Source organism: Microcebus murinus, chromosome 1 (assembly GCF_040939455.1).
Source record: "Microcebus murinus isolate Inina chromosome 1, M.murinus_Inina_mat1.0, whole genome shotgun sequence".
Lineage (NCBI taxonomy): Eukaryota > Metazoa > Chordata > Mammalia > Primates > Cheirogaleidae > Microcebus > Microcebus murinus.
Genome location: NC_134104.1, coordinates 27,041,502 through 27,068,894, shown reverse-complemented (window position 1 = coordinate 27,068,894; position 27,393 = coordinate 27,041,502). Strand labels below are relative to the sequence as shown.

The 27,393-nt window shown below is 35.2% G+C and overlaps 1 protein-coding gene across 3 annotated transcripts in view; it reads right to left on the bottom strand.

Annotated features, from left to right (window-relative positions):
• Window positions 1–602: 602 nt before the first annotated feature.
• NRIP1 (nuclear receptor interacting protein 1) overlaps window positions 603–27,393 on the bottom strand; it is an 88,028-nt gene continuing 61,237 nt past the window's right edge. For all 3 annotated transcript variants that reach the window (XM_012786016.3, XM_012786015.2, XM_012786017.3), the window contains exon 4: window positions 603–4,734. In XM_012786016.3, coding sequence (XP_012641470.1) covers window positions 913–4,383 — 3,471 coding nt within the window. In that variant the 5' untranslated portion in view covers window positions 4,384–4,734 and the 3' untranslated portion in view covers window positions 603–912. The remainder of the gene's footprint in view (window positions 4,735–27,393) is intronic.

Genomic DNA, 27,393 nt, shown 5'->3' with positions numbered 1-27,393 from the left:
CCTGGTCGTGACTCGCAGCTACCAGAGGAATGGTGAGAATTAACTTTTACAAGAGATGGTGAAAACTGTCCAAAGAAAAGCCATTTTGTTTCTGTTGTTAAAAACAATTTCTTAAATATTTAACTATTCAGGAAACCACCTGAAGATAAATATTAACTTTCCTAATTCTGTAAAAGGAGAAGTATTAATTTAATAAAGTAGTTAAAATACAAAAATGGAAATCTGCCTTTTTTTTTTTTAAGGATCTATCAAACTTCCCTCAATTGTAATCAATTTTTATTAAGTAGTACAAGGTTTAAAGAAATATATATTGAAAAGGACTGGGTGGGGCAGACACATTGGAAACCATAAAATCCCTTCCAAGAGTTAAAAATAAATATGTTTTTTAGCAAAAGTGAAAAATGTAAGCATATATTTTTCTAATTTATTTTTAAATTGGATGAGATGTAAATCAGCACTAGGGTTTTTTATTCAATAATTATCCTTTAAAGAGTTATTTAACAGTTTGGATTTTAAAAAATGGTATGTAGGCTGACTTATGAAAAGCAAAATAAAGTACCCTAATAAAGGCAGCAAAATGCATTAATCCACTATGGATGGAGTTTTACATTTTAATTTATGCCTATTATTTATGATTATAAAAGAATTTCATTCATAGGCTACTCACAGTTGTTATCTGATGCATACAGAAGTGTTGAACAACCAATTGCTAGTTCAGTAGTTTCCTCATGACATCTAATGTTAAGCAAAAATCAGTATGCATATTTAAACATCACCAGTAACCAATACTTTTCAAAATGAAAAAAGTTTCAATTATACCATGCTTTTCTCAAATCATGCTCTTATTTATACAGATCTCAAGTTCATACTAATTAGTTTTAAAAAGATCCAAAGCTGGATGGCAGGTACATTTTATTCTGATTCTTTTTTTATTGTTAGCACGTTTCCCAGAAGTCCATAAACTTCTCCATTTGCGCTGTGTGGGCGAGAAGCATTATTTCCCATATGGCTATTGTAAGGGCTTCTTAAATTAAAGAAAGAAGCTTTAGTTTCTGCAGCAGGAACTAACTCTTCCTTGATTGTAACCTGTGAGACACTTTCGGCAGATGACGGATCCCTCCAAATGTCCCTGTCCTGTGTTTCTCGACTGGTAACAGAATTGCCTCCTTTCTGGAGCATATAATACAGTATTGGGTTAGTTTTGGTCAGTCTTGGAGAGTCTTTTTCATACTCATTCTTATCCACATCTGTGATAACCCACTTAATGGGTCCTTTCTCACTGGGCACGGAACACCCATTCAAATGCCCGGGTTCTGGTCTAGACCCCGCACAGCCCAAGTGCTCAGGGAAAGGAGGACTCATGGGAGTTTTTAATACTCCTGGGTATGAAAATGTCCTGTTATCCATGACATTGTTGGGCTGAGTGGAACTGTACATCAGTCCATTTAAAGAAGAAAAGCTGAATTCAGGTTTGCTATTGGTCACATTATTTTTGTGTCCTTTCTTTTTACTGTCGATGACAGAGTTACTTCTGTGCGGGGACAAATCTCGCACACAATTTTCTGAGAGAAGCAGCTGTTTCAGCACATTGAAGCTTTTGCTCTCTCTGGCCCAACTCCTATGTTCGTTTTCACTGGCTGAACCATGACCAGCAGGGTATTTAAATTCAAGATCATTTCTGCTAAATTTCAGCTCTTCCTGGTTGAGCAAGGGCCCATACAGTACTTCTGGAGCACTGGAATTGTTTGCAGCGTCAACAATGTTATTCTTCATCTTTTTAAATGGGTTTTCTAATGGCTCAGTATAAAGCTTCCTTTTCTTAGGGACCATGCAAAGATTCTTTGATTCTAGAAGTGTCAGTTCATTATTTCTGTGACTTCTGTCTGAATCATCTGCCAGGTAACTCTCTTGATTTTGTCTCAGCAATCGACTTAACAGGCCATTCTTTGAAAAAGAAAAATCCTGAGGTGAAACTGGCTCCGATTTAAAGTCCTCAGACACTGGTAAGGCAGCTGTGCTTCTCTGCACAGTAGGAGCCATACCTAAGAATGGGGCACTCTTAGCATCATGGCTCAAGTGCATATTTGTATTATGAATATGTAAGTCATCGCAAGGCTCAGATTTTATTTTCACCATCAATATTTGTTCACTTAAAGCTCTATCTGTATGTTCCTGAGTACTTTCATCTCTTAGAGGAATTTTCTCCTTCTTTTCACTCTTACCTTTGTTGGGGTTCCCCAGGAGCAACTGGAGGACTGTACGTCTTTCAAGGAGATTTTCTATTTCAGAACCAGAAAGTCCTGGTTCGGGACCTATTGGTTGACTACTGAACGCTTTGTTTTCTTCAACTGCATTTGTTTTATTTGACAACAGAGGGCTATTTAATCTATCAATCATACCTACAGGTTTATCTGTGTTTACACTTAACATCTGTTTGCTGGCTCTCTGCTCTTCCACCGACATGGAAGACTGCATTCCACATTGCGCTAAATTTTGTAACAGCTTACTGGCACTAAAAGTTGCAGAGTTTTGTGCACCTTCATTTGGGGCTGGTTTCTCTCCTTGCGATTCTTTGCTTTTAGTAAGGTCCATTGAATGGTTAGAGGCAGTATTCGTTGGCTTTTCAGACTGAGTACTGCAGGCATATGGTGGGGAATTCCATTTGATGACCAGAGAGTGCTGAGAGAGATTGATGGGAGACTCTGCTTTGGCTGATGTAAGTAATGGTGGAGTGCTCACTGGAGTAGTCCGATTTGCACTGGGGCTTTCTATTACAGAAGTCCTTGTGTAATTTTGTGTATTGAACTTTGTCACATCGCAGTGTACTCCCTGAGGGCTGGCATTTTTTTCAACATTTCCTTCATTCTTATGGCCTAGTAGCAATTGAAGAAGTGTTACTTTCTGGTGTGAATTCAGCTTAGAATTATTTGAGGTATCTTGATCTTCTTTGCTATCTACATCTGGGACTTTCGGATCCCAAGTATTTAGCAAGGACTGAGTTAAGTTATCTAGAGAAACAGGTTGGTCAGATTCTGGTTTTTCAATTCGGTGTTTGCAAGACAAGTCTATGGGAACACAGTTGGAATAGGAACTTTCATCACCACTGCTGTCATCTGTAAAGCTAGGATTGTTATCGGAATATTCATCAACAGTTGTAGGTGTACTACTATCCTCAAAAATGCTTCCTCTCTCACTATGACTGTGTCCATTCATTGGCTTAGGTATAGTCTGGCTTTTAAGAAGATGTAAAAGCAAACTATTATTAGCAGCTTGTTTTATATTGTTTTTGTCCAGTGAGTTCTTATAGCCTGCATTTTTGGGAGAGGAAGGAACAATACCCACTGGGTTTTGAAATGTTGTAGCATTGCTTTTGCTGGCCATTAGTCTGCTTGATGATGTTCTCGCCTGACCATTAAGATGGCCTGACATTCCTTTTGAGAGCTGGAAACTGCCAACATCCTTCTGGCCATTTTCTTGCAATCTGGCCATAGCAGCAAGTCTTTCACTTGCTGCTTGATTTGCATTTTGTGTTTTTAAAGCATGTTCCCGCGAATACTGCTGCAAATGGGCTTCACTTGAAAGGAGTAATGCTAATTGGCTACAAGCAACACTAGGTTTAGGGGAGGTGGCAGGACTAGCTCTTTTTTCCACCATGCTTGCAACAGCCTGTAATCTTGCAGCACATGACAAGGGTTCACTCATGACCTTTGTTCCACTTTGTCCAACATGGTGAGGTGACTCTACAAACCTATCTCTGATGAGATTTTTAGTTACCTCAGGAAGACTGGTATCAGGCTTTTGATCTTTAGCCTTACTTTTCTTCAACAGAGTTTTTAAGTGACTTGATGCAACACCATAGCACCTTAAATCCTTTTCCACTTTTAAAGAATCATGACTGAGGGCATATCCTTGCTCCTTGAGGCTCTGCCTAATTTGTTGTGACAGAGCAACAGTCTGCAGCCTAGAGCTGAATGACTGAAGCAAAGAGGCCAGTAATGTGCTATCCTGTTTGCCTTTAGGCACATTGTCAACCATGCCAGCTAGCAAAGCTTCCTTCTTTACGTTTAAATTTACGATAGAATCAGACAGCCTCTTCCGCTTTGCTGCATTCCAGTCCTCAGAAGACTGCAACAGTCTTGCTTTTTTGAGATGCAGCATGCCAGATCCCTGGTATGTGTGTGTATTGAGAACTGGACCATTACTTTGACAGGTGGGAAATGCACTGCCAGAAATGTTCTGATCTTCTTCATTATGCCCAGCAGACTTTTTGTCAACGGCAGTGCCTGATCCCCCTGCTGCCTGATGCATTAGTAATCCTTCTAGGTAAGTTAAAACAATAGAATCCTGGTGCACATCAGAGCCAAGCTCTTCTCCATGAGTCATGTTCAATAGAAGTGTTCGCAAGGGCTTGGTTTTTATTCACTTTAAAGAATGGTTTTCTATGAGTGAATGAGGTGTAACTTTAATAAGTGAGTGTCAGTTTATCACCTTCCATAGCAATCAGATAGAGATGTACTGTTACATTCCGACCAGGATTTCTTCTGGCAATGACAAGATAAAGGCAGGCAAACTCCAATGCTGTCTGACCACAGAGCTGATCAACTTCTAAGTAAGAAGGAGCAGAAGAATCCCTTAAAACACAAGGCTGTAGCAGTAAGCAGATATGATCCTTAGTGAATATACTGCTTTTCCTTCTTCATCTTTTGTTCTCCATGAAATGCAAATATCAGTGTTCTAAGAAAAATAAAAATAAAAATAGTTAAGGAGGTATAGAACTAGGATCATATTATGATATCTATAAGCAAAGGAACATAGCATTTGTAAGTTTATGCATATATACTATACACATAAATAATATACATATGTATTTTAGTCTTTTCTTTAGTCATTTATTTTATTGCCATTCTTATTCAATTGAAAATATCTACAGGAAATCTCATGTTAATCCATATTAAAATGATCAATCAGAGAAAATACTTACCGTTATATAACTGCCTTCTGAAGCCTGCCAAGTTTTTGAATTTTCATAAGTACCTTTATGCAAAGTAATGTGAATGCTAGGTCTCCGTTATAGTCTTAAAGCTCTGTAAGGCAACTAGAACTAGCTTCCTTACATTACTGGGCACTTAGGAAGAAACAAAAGTAGATATATGTGCAGAAAAAGGAAAAGAAATGCATATGACAGGACTCATCTGATGAGTCTGAAGTGGAGTTGAGACCAACAGAACAGATTCACTTCTGACATCATCCCTCAAATACCAGACATTCCACAAGTAATTTTTAGAATTTCTGCCTTTAAAAAAAAATGGAAGCATTAACAAATTTAGGATTATTTTGTGGGCCTTACAAAGCGTGGCAGTCTTAATCATATTCATAAACATTAAAATACAGTCAGAGCTTATCCACCTATAGTGCTCTTTCAGGGGTATCAAAGGTTTAACACGGTTGTTTTAAAATCCTTACTCATGTGCCCTATGCAGAACTTGTAATGTCAGGTCCATTCCGTACAGACATAGAAGATAGAACATTACTATATACGCGCAGTACAATGAGAAATGTCAAAAGACTTGTTAGTCAGAATTGGAAAAATAGTTCACTGATATTTATCCAAGAAGGTACCAAACAATTTTCTATCACCGGTATATATAAAACTGAAGAAGCAATGATTCATTTAATTTCTGCAAACCTGTTAGATAAGGTTTTTGTCAAAACAGATCTAAAGATTGGAACCATTACACTCTTTGGAAGAGAAGCTGGAATGAATTCCATGTTTTCTTTTTCAAGATGCCAAAACATGTTGTTCAAGTTATTAGACTCCCTAAGTTCTATCAACAACTACCTTGGTCCCCAAGAAACTGAAAAAATTAATTTTAAAGACTACCTTGTAGCATTTTGGGTGAAATGCTTAACTGAAAGTCAAACTTTAGAAAATAATTATTTGATTGTATCAAATTATTAGATTTATTGATTAAAAAGATAAAAAATGATAGCCGAACTCATGGTGTGCTTGGAAGCTCGGAGCCCCTTCCTCCAAACCTTGCCCTATTCATCTCTTCATCTGGTGTTCATCTGTATCCTTTTTAATATACTTTGTATTAATAATAATCCAGTAAACATACAAAAAAGTTATTGTTATGGTGAGACATAATTATTAAAAAAATAATGAAATCAAAATCCATGGAACTTGACCATATGTATAGACAGACTTTGGGAAATATCCAAGTTTTACAGGTTATTTGAATGAAATATCTAGTAAAATGATTGAATTACAAATTATATTTTAAAAAGAGCTGCATTTTCTTTTAAGTACCTGGAAGGTATGAAATTAGGTTGAAGTGTAACTTTTTTAAGAGCTTTAACAATAAAAGTTGTAAATAATTTGCATATTAACAGTTCACAAATGGGTGTTTTATGGATTCTCCAAAGTAAAACCATTTCCATTGCAAAGTGCTTTACATTCTCTTTTTGAAAATGATTTATTACACCAAAAGAAACTCTGCTGAACTTTTACACACTTTAAAATGGTAAAATCCAAGTAATAAGAAGTTACTTAGATAAATGCAAGATCCACCTAATAGAATTCTTACGTGTTGGACTACTTTTGGTTGAGAATAGATAAATAATGACAAAATTCTTTCTCCAGCTGTTTTTAAAGAAAAAATTCAGTTTCTTACTTGCAGTTGGATTCTCCATTAGAGCATACTTAAATGATTAAATATCTATGAAGTCATTTGATATGCTATTTAAATTATGTTTAAGGAATATCTCATGACTTCCAATTGTTTCCATGCAATCTCCCCCAATTTCTTATGCATTATCGAATAGTCTCTAGTTAAGTACTAAATTTGATGGAATTTCTGCAATTCAGCTTTAAGGAGCATTTAGATTCCTTACTCTGAATGCAGAAATAATTGGAGGGCTACTTAATAATATCATTCAGAATAATTCCTATGGGAAAATAATATCTACATTCCACTGTGGATTATTTCAAGGGTACTTTTTATACAAAAGATTAAGAAAGACATTAATATGTTTTACTAAGTATTAGAAGAAAAATATCTAAGTACATACTAAGAAGATTCCAAAGTCCTAATTATTGAAGCTTTTATTTAAACAATATAGATCCACGTATTCAGAAAACTCTCAGTGTTCTCTAATGTGGAACTTTTTTTTTATTTCAGCATACTATGGGGGTACAAACGTTAAGGTTACATACATTGCCCTTATCTCTCCTCCCCCCTTGAGTCAGACCTTCAAGCATGTCCATCCCCCAGACAGTGTGCAAAGCACTCACTCTGTAAGTAAATATCCATCCCATTCTCCCCCCTCCCACCTGCCTGACATCCAATAAATTTTATTTTATTTTTTTTAACATTTTGGTTACATTTTATATCTTTGCCTCTCCCTAGCAAGGGTTAGAGGTATGCTCTAAGGTAGAACTTTGAAATGAAGTTTTACAAGTGGAACAGAAAACAAAACCCAAGAACAATTTATCAATAGGATGTAATACTAAACATTTTATCCAAAAAGATGAAATTAGCTTTCCAAACCAAGGGCCAATGAAAAATTAGAATATATCAAATCTGATACTTAATCTCATAGAAGAAAGGAAAAGTAACATGTTAGATAAGAGTCCTGAAGCTTCATTAAAAAGACTACAGTAAGTGCTCTACTATAAATTAAAAGTTATAAAGTTGTTGGAAAGAAACATTAGAAAAAGAATAAAATAAACATGCAAGTGTTGATATTGCACATCAGGGAATAATAAGAGAATAGTAAAAGAATCAACCTGAAATTTCATTTATGAAAATATACTTCTAATTTCTTGCAAAATATAAATCAAAATTAGTATATGTCTTCTGATGGAATTTGAATCCCAAGATAATAACTTTCTTTGAAGTACCATCTTTATCAAAAGGTAGATATGTGGTTGTACAATAGGTGCCAAAAAATGAACTTATCTAAAAACATGTTGTTTGACTGAGGGCCTCAATACTTGAAATTTGACCTGAAGAGTTTTTTGCTCTCTCCCAGAGGTTCTCATTTTAGGTTTAGGTATAAATACTCTTCAGAGATAGGTAGCATGGAAACCACTGACTGACACTGTAGCTAGTAGAACAGGTGTCTGGATTGCTTTCCGTTGCAACCTGAGGGGCTTACATATTTTCGCTCAAGGCCAAATTTGCTCCTAACTTCCAGGTCTATCAGCTTTAACTTGCTTGTCAGCTGCTTCTGTAGGAGTAAAATAGTGTCACTCACATACCCTACTAACAAGAACTCACTAGGAGACACTATTGCTTGACTAACTCAAGCGTTTCAACAAGGACATATGTATCTGAGGACCTCTTCAACTTTAAAATTTTATTTCTATGATTCCATGTAATATGTCAAGTTGTAGTTGATAAAAATGACAAGCATTTTAACCAGAAAGATGATATGCTGTCATAAAGTTGTGGAAATAGCCCTGACCAATATGTTTTATAGTCTTTTTAGTGAATTCTAGGAGAAGGAAATGGTTTTTGAAATAGCCATACACTCTGCCCACCCAATCCCCAAAAAGTTATTTATCTTCACTACATTCTTCAGTAGGGTCATAGAATGTCAAACAGATGTTTATTTAAAAGCTAAATATGAGCTTATATTTAAACCAGAACTTTAGCTTCTTTTATAATGGCTATATAATGAATAAAATACAAGATAAGAGTAACGATGCATGATCTTTGATGACATATACAAATGCAAGAGAGTGATGAACTAACAGTCCTGGTTACAGAAACAAATCACCCATACAATTGATACAGTGAAATAAAGACAGGCTTCTTGGTTCTGAATTCTCCTCAAAAGGCTTATATATATATGAATCAGATTCAATAAATCTGCTATTCATTTTATGCTTCCTCTTTAGCTTATCTAAAAAAATTTTAATTTTAAATCAAAATTAAATTAAGATGAAAAAGTTGGAGACCTTAAGTTAAAAATCAAAGAGCAAGAGAATCAAAAGAGCTACAGAAAGAGCTAAACTGCAAAACAATTTCTCTTTCAAATACACAACACGTTCCTGGATGCTGTGCTATACTGTCTTAAAAACACAGAAAGCAGAATATTATTAAGTAAAAGTTATTCTAACAATAATTTTAAAAAGTCTAGGAAAAGAATTATTGTATGACAGAGAGTACAAACAAAATTTATCATTATACTAATGTCTCTTCACTGTCTTCCACTGTTCTCAAATAAACAATAGTTTCTCTGAAGGAACACAAAATAATCATTAACAAATTATTTTGGTAGCATATAAGGATAAAAAAAAAGAAGTTTAAATATAAAACTAATAGAGCATATAGCTTCTCCTAATCTTTCCCTATAGCTCTTTAGAGTAACTAATGCTATCAGTTGTCAAAAGTATAATATTTTCCAATCTCTATCAAAATAAGAAATAGAATGGAAAATGGTTGTTTCTTCTTCTGGAACTGTGAGTGTTTATAGTATATATACAGGGACATCCTTTGAGATTGGAGCATTAATCCTATTAAATTCAACTATGGTTTCCCCATCCCTAAAACAGATTTGACATACAGACACAAGCACAAGGTCAAGGTCACAGATCAGCAAGAAAGATTACCAGCAGAACTGATGTAACAGCTGGCATTTGATCAAAGCTCCTAGGGTTTTTAGTACACTTAGCAGACACTGCATTTACTCATAGGGTACACTCTGTCTTAAAAATGTTCCCCATTTTTGAAGACAAGATCTTCATGCACTTCTTATTATAAATCATGTTCTGCTAAAAATACTGTACCGGATTACAGAATAAGAGAAGACACCAGCATGTGTGTGTTTCAGAATTATAAATTTTTATGTGTGTATGTATATGTATACTTGTATATTTTTTGTTATATCTGATCTTTGCCATGTGCTAATTTTGAAATTAAATTGCACGTCTCTGAATGGATCATGTTTTCTCACACCTCCACATTAAGTTAACAGTATGCTCTCCAAAATATTGGGTCACTTCTTTCCAAATACACCAATTTAACTGCTAAGCATTGGTCAAATCAGGCAAGTTTTATAATGTATCCATAATCTTCCATGACAATTCCCAAATCATACATATCAGAAGAAAACTGTGGTTATCAACAACAGCAACAAAAGTGATTCCTAATGGAATATATTATTAAACATACTAGTGCAATTATCTAACAAAATCATGCCTCTTAGTTTAGTTGTTTAAACAAGATGTTGAATTTATCTTAAATTACGTTTATGAAACCGAGAGTTATGTGATGAATGTTCTTACTAAGCATTCTGATCAAGAAATCATTTTTAAGGAGGCATAATGCTGTTGGGGTAAATTCACACTATAAAAGCTTTCCTTTTTATATCAAGTACCACCTGGTATACCATTATACAATCTACAAATTATTCTTCTTACGATACACATAAATGTTCTGAATTATCAGTTTTTAATTTTGCAAAAGTATTTCTGATGAATTAAATAGGTTTGAATAAAAATATCAGAAATGTACTATCCTGGAAAGACTGCTAGTTTCTCAATAACAAAACGAAGTAAAAAAAGAAAAAAAATTATATCAAAGTATCAAGTTAAATACAATTGAAAATTGTATTTACATTATAAATGTAAATACATTATATTACAACACTCTTGTCAGTACTGGCTCAGAACACAAAGATTCAAGCTTCAGTTTAAAAGCTTCAGTCAGTCTGTGGAACAGACTTGTCACTGCAGACACAACCCATGGACAGAAAGACGTGGCAATGATTTGTGTAGAGGGAAGAAGTCAATGAACCTGACCAGATCCCATCCCAGAGGATTAAGGAACAAAAAACAGGAATACTTATACGCACAATGTACCTGGAGAAGGTCAATATATCTAAAGATTAATAGGTGACATGACATTAAAATATGTCTTTCAACTAGGAAGATGAAGCTACTGGCACACCATCAGTAGTAGGCTGCTTACTTTAAATGGTTTTATTTTTACTGAAGAGACTGCTACGCATACTTTTCCCTGACCTCTCTTTTGCCCATCCCGTACACATAACCAAGTGCATGAAGTAACGATCTCAGTAACTGCAGCCAGTAACTGCTAATCTGAGACCCAGGTTTTGCTGCTGTCCAGGTCTAAGGCATGTTCAGTCCATGCAGCAAGGAAAGTCTATACACTGTTCTTGCCACGGAACCTGCGACTCTGCCACTCTGAGGTGGGCATAGACTGAGAAGAGAGTGAGTAGTAAGGAGGCTTTAGAAGAGGACTCCAGTGAGATCAAAAAGCAAGTAGTTTAGGTAGCAGTAAGTCAGGGCTTTTCTGACTTCACTTACTGGGCCAAAATTATTTCAGAACCATTTGAACTTTAACAATAAAGATCATGAAAAACAACTACTTATCTATTATCAGTGTCACTTAATAAAATTAAATCACTTGAACACCCCAAAAATCTACATATTTTATGAAAATCTCTCATCTTTTTTTTTTTTTGAGATAGAATGATGATGTGTGGAATGGCAAAGATACACTACATTGATCTCTTTACTTTTTAGTTGTTCCTTCAATTCCTAACATCAATTTCTTAAATGCTTATATCAATATATCCTACTGTTTAGATTTTGCTTTGTGTTTTGGTTTTTCCTGTGCTTTCAATTATAGCATTTAATTATTTATATAAAATAATTTGTTTTATATTTAAATTCTTGTCATTAAACTTAAGGATATAAATAAGACAAGAGTGTGGTACAGAAGACAGAATATAAAGAACTTTTTGCTTGGTACCCTTCCTCCCATTCGCCCACATAATCCCTACCATCATTATCATTTGATGAAATATATCAGACTTAAAAATGGCAGAGAATCATACAATAAGCCCCATTCATCCACACCCAGGCTAAAGAACTGAACATCTTTTTCGTTCTGTAGGTCTCAGCTAGGACTCACCCCCTATTTAGGCAGCCTTCCCCAAACTCCACAGGTTAGGGACAGTTTTTCATCTCTGTGACTCCACAGACTCAGACCTTTCAAACTTCTCACTTACAAAATTGTACAGGCATATGTCATTTTATCGTGCTTTGCTTTATTGTGCTTTGCAGTTACTGTGGATTTTACAAATTGAAGGTTTGTGGCAATCTCGTGCCAAATAAGTCTATCGGTGTCATTATCCACAGTGGTCCCAAACCTTTTTGGCAGCAGGGACCAGTTTCATAGAAGACAATTTCTCCATGGATGGGGGTGGGGGCCTTGCAGCAGAGCTCTGCGGCCCAGGTGTTGGGGGCCACAATTCTAAAACATGTGCTCACTTCATGTCTCTGCATCACATTTTGATAATTCTTATAATATTTCAAACTCTTTTATTATTATTATATCTGTTATGGCAAGTTGTTATTAGTGATCTTTAATGTTACTATTGCAATTGTTATGGCAGTGTACTTAATCTATAAATGTGTTTGTTCTGACTGTTCTCCCGACTGGGTGTTCCCCAATCTCTCTTCCTTTCCTTGGGCCTCCATGTTCCCCGAGACACAACAATATTGAAATTAGACCAAGTAAGCCTAAAATGGCCTCTAAGCGTTCAAGTGAAAGGAAGAGTCACACCCCTCTCATTTTAAATCAAAAGCTAGAAATGATTAAGCTTAGTGAGGAATGAATGTCAAAAGGCAAGATAGGCCAAAAGCTAGGTTTCTTATACCCAAGAGCTAAGTTGTAAATGCAAAGGAAAAGTTCTTGAAGAAAAGTTAAAGTGCTACTTCAATGAACACATGAATGACAAGAAAGCAAAACACCCATACTGCTGATATGGAGACAGTTTTAATGGTCTGGGTAGAAGATCCAACCAGTCACAACATTCTATTAAGCCAAAGCCTAATCCAGGGCAAGGCCTTAACTCTCTTCAATTCTATGAAGGCAGAGAGGTGAGGAAGCTGCAGAAAAAGAGGTGGAAGCTTACCGAATTTGTTTTATGAGGTTTAAGGAAACAAGCTATCTGCCTAATATAAAAGTGCAAGGCGAACCAGCAAATGCTGACATAGAAGCTGCAGCAAGTTATCCAGAACACCTAGCTAAGATCACTGATGAAGGTGGCTATACTAGAAAAACAGATTTTCAATGTAGATGAAACAGCCTTCTATTGGAAGAAGATGGCATCTAGGAATTTCATAGCTAGAAAGGAGAAGTCAATGAATGCCTGGCTTCAAAGCTTCAAAAGACAGGCTAACTCTTTTGTTAGGGGCTCACCCAGCTGGTGACTTTAAGGAGAAGCCAATGTTTATTTGCCATTCTGAAAAATCCTAGAGTCCTTAAGAATTATGCTAAATATACTCTGCTTGTGCTCTATAAATGGAACAACAAAGCCTGGATGAAAGCATATCTGTTTACAGCATGGTTTACTGAATATTTTAAACCCACTGTTGGGGCCTACTGCTAGGACAAAAAGATGTCTTTTAAAATATTATTGCTCAGGCCGGGCGTGGTGGCTCACGCTTGTAATCCTAGCACTTTGGGAGGCCGAGGCGGGCGGATTGCTCAAGGTCAGGAGTTCGAAACCAGCCTGAGCGAGACCCCGTCTCTACCAAAAATAGAAATAAATTAATTGACCAACTAAAAATATATATACAAAAAATTAGCCGGGCATGGTGGCGCATGCCTGTAGTCCCAGCTACTCGGGAGGCTGAGGCAGTAGGATCGCTGAGCCCCAGAGATTGAGGTTGCTGTGAGCCAGGCTGACGCCACAGCACTCACTCTAGCCTGGGCAACAAAGTGAGACTCTGTCTCAAAAAAAAAAAAAAAAAAAAAAAAAAAAAAAAAAAAATATTATTGCTCATAGACAATGTGCTTACTCACCAAAGAACTCTGATGAAGATATACAAAGAGATAATGTTGCTTTCATATCTGCTAAAACAATATCCATTCTACAGTCCATGGCTCAAGGAGTAATTTCAACTTTCAAGTCTTATTACTGAAGAAATATTAATACATTCTGTAAGGCTGTATCCATCATGACAGTGATTCCCCTGACAAATGTGGGCAAAGTTAATTGACTTTGGAACCTTATAGAAAGAATCCTCCATTCCAGATGCCATTAAGAACACTTGTTATTCATGGGAGAAGGTCAAAACACTAACATTAATAGGAATTTGGAAGAAGTTGATTCCAATTGTTATGGGTGATTTTGGAGAGTTTCAGACTTCAGTGGAGGAAGTAACTGTAGACGTGGTGGAAACAGCAAGAGAACTAGAATTAGAAGTGGAGACAGAAGATGTGACTTGAATTGGTGCAAACTCATGATAAAACTTCAGTGATGAGCAGTTGCTTCTTATGATGAGCAAAGAAAGTGGTTTTTGAGATGGAGTCTACTCCTGGTGAAGATGCTGTGGACACTGTTGAAATGACAATAAAACACTTAGAATATTATTACATAAACTTAGTTGATCAAGCAGTAGAAAGGTGTGAGTGGACTGACTCCAATTTTGAAGGAAGTTCTACTGTGGGCGAAATGCTATCAAATAGCATCACTTGCTACAAAGAAATCTTTCGTGAAGAGTCAATTGATGTAGCAGACTTCATTGGTGTCTTATTTTAAGGAATTGCCACAGCCACCTAAACCTAAACTACCACTCTGACCAGTCACCTGTCATCAACATGGAAGCAAGGCCCTCCACCAGCAAAAAGATGACAACTTGCTGAAGGGCCAGATGATCATCAGCAGTTTTTTAGCAATGAAATATTTTTAAATTAAAGTATGTACTTTTTTTGGACTTCATGCTACTACACATTTAATAGGCTATAGTACAGTATAAACATAACTTTTGTATGCACTGGGAAACCAAAGAATGTGTGTTACTTGCTTTACTGTGATATTCACTTTATTGCAGTTGTCTGGAACTGAACCTGCAATAACTCTGAGGTATGCCTGTATACTGGTTTGTTTAGTCCTGGCTCCCCACTAGAGTGTAAACTCCTTACGGGCAAGAATTATGTCTTTGCCATCTTTATGGTCCAGCACCTGAGCGAGGTACAATTCCCCGTAGAACATGCAGCAAGCAACAAGTCAACTACTTGGAGCCTCAGTAAAATGAGGGGTGTGCTGTCATAATTCTTAGTTTTCTCAAGAATGAAAATAATATGATAATGTTATTATTTATAATGTCTGATTTCAAAATTAAGACATTTCAATTTGAAATCAGAGCTGAATTCAAGCTAACAAAAAACCTACAAATTAAAGAGTAATAAAGTATTTTATCCTATACAGAAAGCTCTGTGGGTTTGGAAAACGTGTTACTAGTATTCTAGTAGAAAAACACAAGTTTTAAACATTTTTTAAAAAAAATTTAAATAAAAAAAAATGTTTTTAAGAGATGGAGTTTTGCTCTGTTGCCCAGACTGGAGCGCATCATAGCTCATGTAGCCTCGAACTCCTGGGCTCAAGCGATCCTCCTGCTTCAGCCTTCTGAACAGCTGGGATTATAGGTGTGTGCCACCACACCCAGATAAGCATTTTAAAAATACACAGATTTTTAGAAGATTTTAAAGTTTGTCTAAGATGATCTTTATTTTACAATTTGTTTATAAAGAACTGGCCATATTCATTTAGTTTCCTTTAGTCACTGTTTCCCCAAACAAGGGTAGTAAAATCTGCTATGCATTTCAGCTATAGCAAGAATAAGCATATATTTCAAAATACTAGTACCCTCAAGTTTTACATCATTTTCCCCTCTCAAGTTACTCCCCTTAAAGAAAAATGAATAAAACTCATTTAATGTTAAAATATTATTTTGTTAAATTTTCTTTTGATGCAGATTATTAAGAAATGACAGATCACACTGAAAGATTTATTCCCTGAAAGCAGACAATTTACACTAATTCTAAAAAAGTTACAATGAAATGAGAATTTTTTAAAACTGCACCGACCACAATTAAGAAACTGTTTCTCTATCTAGGCTCATTTTAAAAATCAATCCTTAAAGTCGATAACAGTTGTATGCCAAAGAACCTAACCCTTTAAATTGTGTGATAAAGATTAAATGAAATTTGTCAAAGCTATTCTTGCAATATTTTTCACTTGAACCTATATTTGTTGAAGAGCTTCAAGTATGGACTTTCATTGAGTTGGCTAAATAAAAACAATATATTACTATAAAATGATTCGATTAAAATATTAAGAGTAATCAAATTATCTTTTAAAGAATTTAAACCTGAAAAAACTAAAAACCAACTCAACAAAAACAAACATTTTCCCAGTAGATCATGAATACTGGTGCAAGATGAGTCAACATGTCATTGTTGTGCCTTTTCTATTTCTTACCGTATTGGCATGTTGCCATTACTAGAAATATAAAATCAAGAAAAATTACTCCTTTAACACTGCATTGAAGAGCTAAGCTTCAGGTCCACTCCTGCTTCGTGGGATAGTATTAAACCTCAATAATGTTTTCAGTTCTGAGGAGGCTAAGAAGTCATGTTGGTCCAGAAAACATCTGACTTTGATATGGATGGGTAGGATTTAGAAAACCCAGTTTTCTAAAATGCATGGGAAGACATTCATTAATTAAGGCATTTGCTTGGATATTTGTTTAGGCATTTGTTTTAAAGATATTACGCTATCAAATTTATCATTAGAAAATGATAGGTTTTCTTGGAAGACACTTTATTCACTTGGACTAATGATTTTTTTTTTTAAAGCTAAACTGACAAACATCCTATGTCATACTAGATACAAATTTTATAGAACTGGTATAAAATTGGAAGAGCTAATTTTTATGAAGTGAAATCTATTTTCCTCTAATGATTCTACCATCAGCTATCATTTTCATAACAGCATAGTGTGTAAAGTGATTTTTCCAAACACGACAGAATCATAGAACTTAAAGGTTAGAAGACAACTGAAAGGTAATCTGCCTAAGCAAAGTTTCTATCTGATGCTTAATACTTTTTATAACCTATCTGCTAACTCTGGTCGCCTAGTTTATTTCTGAAAACCTCTAGTGACCATGGCCTGTCTTCCAAGATGGTATTTTTTGCAATCAGATGGCTCTGGGTTCAATTTTTGGCTCTTCCATTTACCAACTGTTTGATCTTGGAAAAGTTAGCTATTCTTGAAAGTTTTATTCTTTATAAATGTGTAAAAACTAATACCTATTTCATAGAGCTACTGTGAGGAATAAACGTGATAATGGTCATACAGCCTGGGCACAGAGTGCCCAATAGAGCTATTTGCACAACTGCATCAGTATAAAATTCTTTCTTGCACGGGGCCATAATCTGTCTCTTTTTAGTTCAATTGTTGGTCCTTTTGGGGCCACAGAAAGCAAGGCTAATCCTTCAGTTATCTTTCCAGCATTAGAAAATAGCTGCCATGTTCCCCTTACTGGATCTATCACCTTGTTAAGGTCTAGATAAGATAAGTAAAACCCATTGTTGACAGGAGATTAGCAAAGGGCAAACAAAGGAAGACAAATGTTCATGGGCACCAGTCTGTGGTGGGTGCTGCAAAGATGCAACACTTTACAAAGTCTTGACTGGCCAAAGTAGTATACAAAACCTTCTGGGAGCTCTAGGCATGGATTGTTGACTCTTACTAAGTATACTACACATTTAAAAAACTCTGCTTTTTCATAGGTGCTCTAAGCCATACCCTCTCCTCAAATGAAATACCAGTATATATTTTTCTTTGATTGTCCTCATGGGCTTGGTTAATATATTACTTACTCTCATTCACATTTTGCCAAACAAGGGCACTAAGGCTAAGAACCACTATGTGATTGGTTAATTGTTCAGGAAGTGGCTGATCTAAAACCAAATCAAGGTCTTCTGAATTCTAGCCTTTCTTATCATATCAAATCGCAATAGATTGTAACAAAAATGTATTTGAAAATATTTGGTAAACACTTTTTTTGGCAACACTTTGAAAATTGTGGATTACTTTTCCTACTCTTAAAATCTTGTCTCTGTCCCCAAAACTATGGGATTAAAAAAAAAAATCTTGTCTCTGTCATTATAAGTCTCTTGTATTTATTAGAAGTCCACAAAGCACAATGGCTAAAAGAACACTCTCAGATTCCTGACTCTGCAACTCAGCAGTGGGTGATGTTGGTCAATTTACTTATCCATTCTGAGGCTCAGTTTCTTTAGCTGTAAAAGAATAATAATAATAGTTATCTACCTCATAAAGCTATTCTATTAGATGAACTGTGTATGCAAAACACTTAGTATAATACCTGGCATTTTCTAAGTACTCAATGAATGTTAACTATTCTGTTATTCATAGGCAGAGGACCAGAGAAAAGAACTTGCTCCAAAATTGATTTTTTCACTTACACCTGATACAAAGCTTCCTGAGAGTTAGGACTGCCTTTTGTCTTTGTATTTCCATACCTGATAATTTAGAGGCACTCAAAATTATCTGTTGAATGCTTTAAAACATATTCTATACACAGCCTGAAAAACTAAAAAAATAAAGCACTTGGATCTATAAAATAGTTAAGTAACCTAGCTAATGCTTTAATTTATAACTTTGTATGACAGGTTTACTTAAAATAAGGAGTAATTTCACGTACAAAAGATGCCTGTAATTTTTCCTTTCCCTAGAACTTTTCCTTAAATAACCTATTACCAGACCATGAGCCTCAGGGGAATGGACCAACACTGAAAACCTGACTGAAAGGGACCAATCATTTCCTTTTCTAAGCTCTGGAATACAAAGAAAGACAGAAAGCTTCATTTTGAGGTGGCTTTAATGATGGCACATTGCACAGATTTGCACAGAGGAGTCAGTGTGTTGAGAGAAAAGAATGGAGTAGGCACAAAGTCAGAAGAGATGAGAAAGGCAAAACAGAAGAGAGATGAGACAACAGAGAATGGTTGTTGAATGGTTTTCCAGTTTAAAGGAGGTGCTGAGCACTCCTATTCCTGAGTTCCTGAAAAGCCTGCTAAGTACCTCTGATAAATGCCCCATGCTTGGCCTTTGTTGAGAGGGCTTCTGTTCCATGTAATAACCCCATCCCTGAGAAACTGTAGTCATATTGTATAAGGCAAACTGCATGCATTAAAGAACTCCACAAACACTCTTTTTTCTCACTTCCTGTATGGTCAAAGAGCAAGCAGTATGTACCTCCGATTTTCAAATGGGAAAGTTAATGACACAAAAAGGTAAATAAGATGTCCAAGGTCATACTTAGAGTCTGTAGGTGCAGAACTGATAACAGAATTTCAGAGTTCGTGTTCCCAGGAGTCTGCATTAACCAATAAACCAACTGCCTCCCTTGATGGAACTAAAGTATGCCAATTATCCAAACTGTGTAAGAAACGTTGACCAAAACAGGGGTTAATTGGACATTGGTTGTTTTAATTCCATAATCAGCTCTTTCCCTGAGCTACCCTGGGAGTGAATAACGTATCTTTCACACGAATGGGAAGGAGGCCAGAACAGGCCATCTGGCTGAGCATGTCCTTTCCTCAAGTTATCCCTGCAGCTGTGTGAAACTTACTGATGTTGAAGAACTTAACAGTTTAATTTGTTTCATCATTTTCCTTCAATTCTATTAAATTTAAAAGTAGACAAATCTTTATGTTCATACTGGCTACGGAGTTTCACTGACTCTGTAGTTCTCGAATATATATGAATATATATATTTGATATATTCTGTGTGTGTGTGGGTATACATAGGGGGGAGCCTGAAATTATTTGTTGTTGAAAAAGATTTCTCATATTCAAAAAGAGCAATTCATTTAGACTATGGACACTAGAAAAGAAACAAAGATTTTGGTGTTACTTCACATGAAAACTAAAAATATTGGTCTTCCTATTAATCAACGAAAAAAAGGAACGAGATAGCACAGGTAGCCTATTTCCTTGCCCATTTTCCTTACTTCTCCCACTTTGTAATTGTGCTAAGGTGGTAATAATTCTGTAGTATTAAATTCAAGAGTACTTTCTAATACCTCAGAATCAGAGGCATATCCATCAAGTGGGTTTCAGTCCTGATTTTAGGGTCGCTAGCCTAAGAGTTGCTCCAGCCTGTATTTTCCCCCTTCCATCTCTTCTCTCTTCCTCCCTCTCTCCATCCCTCCTCTCATATGGTTTGCTCCCTCTTCTTTTTTCCATCATTTAATTTTCGAGTTTGAAATTAATTCCACCCATCTTACTTATGAATACTGCGGGCATTCAGAACTACAAAGGCTCCACATACTGACATGAAGGCCACATTCTGTAAGCAGGAAACTGTGTACAGGGCTGGGACTGGGTCAGTTACCCTCAAGCAATACAACTATTAATGCCCACCTGTGGGTCAGAATAGGGTTGTCCAAGTCCTAGATGATGAGCTTTGAACAAGGTCTAAGAGAACCTTGAGAATGAATGAATGAAAGACAGGTTTAGGAGGAATGCCTTTATCGGATACATAATCTAGGGACTACATCTATTAAATAGAAGTTAAGCGGCCATACCATGGAGCAACAGCAAGAACTAGATAAGAAAGATGGTAAAATCTTAAAACAGATACTAGCTATTCAAGCTTTATGTGTGAACAGATATGGAAAATGAATTCTTAAAGTGAAACCCAGCACAAAGGATGGGTGAATGGTTATGTTGAAGTTGGCCAACAAATACAGACCAGATGGTTCTTCCTCAGAGGGCCAGACAGCAAAATATTTAGATAAAAGGATCTTGATTCAGCTAACTTTCAGTAGTCCTAGCAAAGTATGCCTCTATTTCTAATAGGAATGTGCATAGCATCTAACAGTGAGCAACCACCACACTGTGTCTGTTCATTTGCTGTTGAAAACTACTGAGTTTCTACATGTCTCCAATTTTTCATAAATAAACTTCAGTGTCTCCTGGTCCTAGATTACAGCCCAAGGCCAAAATGTCTTGACAGCAACTGCCTAAAGGAATGAGTCAGAAATAACAATTATTCCATGGTGAAATAATCAAGAAAAAGAGGCAGAAGGTTCCACTGCTGTAGTTCTAACTACTTTAACCTCAATTCTTTCCTGCATATCATGTAACATGTCGACTCTTCTTATTAACAGGACTTAGGCAAGATCAATGGAGGGAAGCCTAAAACTGTCCATATGCACCAACTCCAAGAATGCTGGGGCTGAGATACTAAAGAAAGAAAACAAGTCACTGTGTGTTATTTTCTCTTCGTGCCTCACATTACTCATTTAAAAGCAGAAGTCTAAGGAAAGTCCTCTTTTAAGATTCTACTGCATTTTCCCTGGTTTTAATTCTTTTACTACTGCTATTAATAGTTATTTACTCTAAAGGCCTTCTTAAGAATGTTCTATGGTTAGTACAGTTAAATCTAATCACTCTGCCTTTCTTTCCCTGCTCCATCTTTTAAGATTGATGCTCCTGTAAGGTTTAAGTATGTATTCCCACTCCAGATGGAATAAATGCCTATTTTATCTTCCTTATTACCCACAAAAAAGGAGACTTTAATACATGTCACTCAATTTCTGCAGTTGAGTTTTAGAGATAATTATCATGGCTATCTAAAAGGAAATAAAAGTATTTGCATAAACGATAAAAAATTAATATACTCATCTATGGAAAGGAAGAAATAAAAAGAAACAAGGTGGTCACTTTTTCTATTTACTTTTGCCAAGACATTCTTAGAGCTCAGACACGTGGCAAAAATTTGCCAAAATGATCCTAGTATTAAGGTGGAAGTAGACTAAAAACATTGTTCATTTACATTCGAGATGGTAAGAAACCTCAACCAGAATTAAAAAGCAGCTCTTCCTGTAAGATTTTTTTTTTCTTCTTCCCCATTCTCTGACCCATGTTTTATCCTCTATTCTGAATATTTTACAGAGCCTGAAGGAACTCAGTCCATTTTTTAAATAAACCACAGAGGTCAGGGTATCACTTAAACAATGTAACTTGTACATTTAGTTGGAGTGAGTTTTGTGGTTTATAATATAGTGATAAAAATTGTTGATAAGTTTCTACACTCCATTTATATAAGTAAATACTATTCAAACTTTCAAAATAAAAACTATTTTCTCCCTGAGAAGTCCAACTGTAAACATCAGTTTGCTACAAAATAACTCTCAAAATTGATTTACCAAATAAGGCGTTCCCTCCACCTAAAAGTATATATGCTGCAGGAATACTCCCAGGAAGTGACACTAAGAGGAGAAAAAAATACTCCTTCAATATGGTGAAAACATCTATATTTGGCAATTTTTCCTCCAAATATATTATTCAATAGCATAAACATTATGAAGTAGAACTGGTTGGAACATGTTTAGAATAAAAGGGTTAAGTGGAGTTCAGCATAACCAGCAAAATGGGAGAACAAAATTATGAAATTAAGACACACATACATATACATACATTAAAATCTGCATATTGGGATAATTAAGAAAGTGCCTTGAATCTTAACTTTTACCTACATAATAAAAAAAGTCATCAGTTGATACTAGTCAAATCTTAGCAAAATTGTGATTGAGAAGGGATGAAAATGGTTAAACTTTCTTAAAAATCTCTGTTCAATAATTAGTTTTCAGTTCTTAAAAAAATGTTAACATGAAAAAATACTTCTACAATTGCAGAGGGTAATTCTTGTATTTTGCACTGTTAAGTACTTAGCTTTGTGTTATCAGTGATGAGCCTGGAGGAAAAAGATGACTGGAAATAACCAACTAAATTGAGACAGTAACAAAAAAATCAAGGCTCAGGAACCTACACTTGACTTTCATTAACTATTTCACTGTACTGGCTTCACACAGGAGTAGACACCACTCTAATCCACCAACTGTCGATTTCAACAATTTCAAAGAAAGAAAATGTAAAAGTCAGATTTTCCACAGTTCACTTCTGAAAGAGCTTCTTTTTTACACCTTCCAACAATCTCCATAATCAACGATTTCTTCCACTTGCATTTCTAAAAGATACCATGAGATTTAAAAACAGTAACGCTGGGGCTCATCCACTTGCTATATAACCCTGGGTAAATCAGTGTGAGCCTCAGTTTAATGTGTATGATACAATTTATCTAACGGGCACAGTAGTGAAGATTAAAGAAGATCACACACACACACACACACACAAACACACACACACACACACACAACATCCAACACAGGAGGTCCTCAAGAAGTGCTAATTCACTTTTCTCCCTTTATGGTATTTATACACATAGTAGATATTGATTATGATTTACATAATTGTTGTATATAATTTTATACTAATTAGGCAAAATCTATCCTTTCCGAAATCAAACAGTATAATGAAAACTAAAGCGGTGCGGTGCGCACCATCTGGGGGATGGACACGCTGGAAGCTCTGACTCAGACGGGGCAAAGAAAATATATGTAACCTAAACATTTGTACCCTGTAATATGCTGTGAGGAAAAAAAAAAAAAACTAAAGCAAGTAGTACCACTTTATAAATACTTTAGATAGTCAAGTATTTTAAACCATTATCTATATAATAATACTATACACCAAGTATCTAGCATTTCTAATTCCTAGTAGACTCTGACATCTAAAGTTGAATCATATATTTATATATTTTACTGTGATTTACTTTAAATCATATGACACTGCTTAGTCACAAATAAGTCTATTAATTCTACTTGCTTATAAAACCATCCATTAAAAGCAAACTGCCAGATTTTGTTATATAGTGAACTTCTTTGAGCATTACCTGATTTGTCTTATTTTCATTTAACTAGAGGACGTAAAACTAAGAGTTTACTGAAAAGGATCAGAGTGGTAAGTCATGAATCAACTTTAATTTCACTAAAGAAATATGATTTTTTTTATTTGTAAGTTTCCATTGGGATTTCAAATGACCTTTTCTTTTTACAATGAAAGATACTGTTAACAAGTGTAAAAGCTACACAATAGAGATACCATGAAGACATTCACTTCAATGATACTTAAAAAGGGTACACTGAAGCCTTAGAGTTAGGTGGTCCATTTTGGGTTTGAATCTTAGTTCAGATAGTAACAACTTTTTTGAGATTCTGGGGTTAATATTACCCATTTACCAGGGCTCTACAAAAGATTTAATAAAATAAAACATTCAAAGAACTTAGCACAATGTCTTCTATTCTCTAAGTGCTCATAACTCAAAGTAGTTTCTATAGCAAATATATTTTATTTTTTCCTCTAAAGTAAAAACAAAAAAAACCCCCACAAACAATCCCCTCCTAAACTATACTGACACGTTTTGCATTTTGTCAGTACTACAAAATATAATCCAAAACCCTGTACCATCACAGAGTAACAGTAAGCAACAATACAATGCCAAAGATTAATAATTATTCCCCTTTCATACAAATTAAATGGTGGTACTACAAATATAACTTCTGATCCAAATAAAATAAATGGCAAATTTAATTCACATTCATACAGTCAGACATACACAAACACGCTACATAAAAGGAGCAATTTGATAAGGGAAAATCACAATATATATCTGAAGATCTGGGTTTTAGTCTAAAGCCTGTCACTCAATACTAATATTAACCTTGGAAGCTTGCTTTTAATTACTAAGTCTCAGTCTCTTCATTTACAAAACAGGGAGAATAAGCCCTACTGCAGAGGATTGGTAGGAGGATTAAAGCCTGAACCATGCAACAAGATTTCTTAAATTGAGGATCTAAGGCCACCCAAGAAATGTACATATAGACTGTGGAACAGGAGATGTCAGTAGCTTCCAACATATCATCAATTACTTGAACCCCAAAATATTAATAAATGTTGCAGTTTTGTCAAAAGTCCTCAAGATCTTTAAAAGTATAAATGATTTTAAAGTAGTATTATGATTTCCACAAATTACAGTGTTCTGGGAGTATGAGAGATTTAATTTTATAAGAATTTTAATATTCCATGAATAAGCAGAAAGAGAATTCTTAATACATGTAAACTTAAATCAATGCCTACACTCACAGCTTAAAAGATTCTACCAAATAAGACTGAAAAACTCATTGCTGATTAGAGAGACTGTGTGTGTGTGTGTGTGTGTGTGTGTGTGTGTGTGTGTGTGTACTAGCTTCCTAACTGGCCACTTCTAACACATTTTCCACATTGTAGCCAATGCTCTTTGTGAAAGGCGAATCCCTTACCTAAAAACTCCTAAAGGTTTCTTATCTCACTTACAATAAAGTCTGTATTCCTCTCTATAGTATAGAAGACCCGGCATTAACTGGCTCCAGTGAATTTGACAACTCTTATATCAGTTAGTCCCTTGCTCATTATATTCTAGTTGGGTGATGTCCAATGGAAATGTAAAGGCAGCCACAAATGTAATTTTTTGTTTTTCAGTAACTATATGTATTCAAAATTTAAAAGGGGAAAATTAATTTGAATATATTTTATTTAACCCAAAATATCATGTTATCAATATGAAATCAATATAAAATTCTTAAGATATTTCACATTCTTTTTGTAGTACTAAGTCCTCTCAGTTGGTGAGTATTTTACACTTACAGCACATATCAATTTGGAAAGGCCAAATGTGGCTGGTGGCTCTTGTACTGGACAGCACAGCTCAAACTACATGGACTTCCTTTGATACCAGAACACGGATAGTACTTTCTGGCACTCTGGCCTTTTTGTTTGTGGTTCCCTCTTTCGGGAAAGCTTTTCCTAGCTCTTCTCATGGCTGGTTTCTTTGCCTTCTTTTCCAAGTTCAGTTTAAATATTATTTCCTGAGACAAGTCTTTCACAGTGGCCTTGGGTAAACAATCTTCCCATTTATTCCCTAGCAGAGCACCAAGGAGATCACAATTGTCTTAGGACTTCTCTCATTGTTTTCTTGGCTTGCTTTCCTTGCTTTCTTATACTTTTTTGTTGCCTGTCTTCCAACACTAGACTGTAACTATTGCTCCATGAGGACAAGGACTACTTTCATTCTGTTCACTATGGGCACATCTCAGATACTGAATTTTTGCTAAATAAATGCATGTCTATACACATTTTTAGTTTCTCTCTGGCCACTCATTTACATATACAATTCTAAGAAAAAATTGGCAGCATAATTTACATGCAAAAAATATATATATATATAATTATTTATCATGTAAACCAAATAAAAATGCTTACAAGGTCTAACTGAAAAATCCTTCTTACTGAAGGAAGGAAAAAACTGAAAAAACCTTATTATTTTTAAATAATAAGGTTTTATAAAGATAAAACGAAAAATGGCTTTATTTAAAATCACAAGTACTAATGAAAAAGTAAAACTTTATTTAAATTCAAATCAAGTCATAAGGCATTCCTTATATTCCACCTTCTTCTGCCTTCCAGAGAAAAACAGTGTTAACTGCTATACATTTGGCATTCACACTTGTAAAGTCAGATCACCTCAGTCTTCTAGAAATCTACAAAAAATTATTAACTGTCAAGAAATTTCTACAATTAAAGGGAGAAAAAAAGGGCTGAAAACTATGGGTAATATCTGAAGAAAGCTGAAAAGTTTAGCTAAGATGTAAACAAATTAAATTTTGCTCTAGCCACTTACTTCTAAAATTATTTACTGTAATTCTAAAGTGAGAATTATGATTCACTTAGACATTTTAGACTTTTACGTGGAAAGGTTATCATTAAAAATTATGCCTAGTTTTTGATATATAGTTTAATAAAGTCAATACAAGTAAAGTCAACACAAATAAAAATCACATAACTGACCAAGACAAGGAGTATATGCTTTTGGAGAAGGAATCATATTATTAAAGCACAGACCACTTTTTAGGTTAAAATCTGAGAATTAATTAATAGGTAAAAAATAGGAATAAGAGTTTAGACATAGCTTTACCAGGCTGCACATAAAAGATGGAAAGACTATATCCCTGATTTTGAAATACTCAGATAGCTCTACTGTACATTATTATGGCTACCTAGTCAAGTCCTCTGTTATTAACAGTAGTATAAAAATTACATCAGTAGAGGGTTTGGCTATTTTATACCCAGACGCAAAAACTCACACAACAAAATCTCTCTCTCTCTCACACACACACACATACACTCTGCTCTAGTTACTATATACGTATCTTCTCATTTAATTTATCCTCATAATAACCTAAAGAGGTAGATACTATAATAATCCCCTTTTGGAGATGGGAAAACTGCAGTTTAGAGAGTTTAAATAATTTGCTTGAACACTCTGCCCATTAGTTGAAATAAAGAAGGAGATCTAGAGATTTCTTTTCCACTAATGGGAGGAAAAGAATGAGAAACAGTTTAGCCACTATCCCTATGACTTGTAAATTTATAAACTTAATTTTGAGCATAAGACTGCCAAGTTTCCAAACCTCATACCTACTGCCCACTAGTTTCCCCACTGTCTCCATGTTTGGTCATTTTGGCTTTTTGACAATGTCTAGTTCCCTGCTCATTTCTCTATTGTAAATAAAACCTAGTCATGAATCTCAG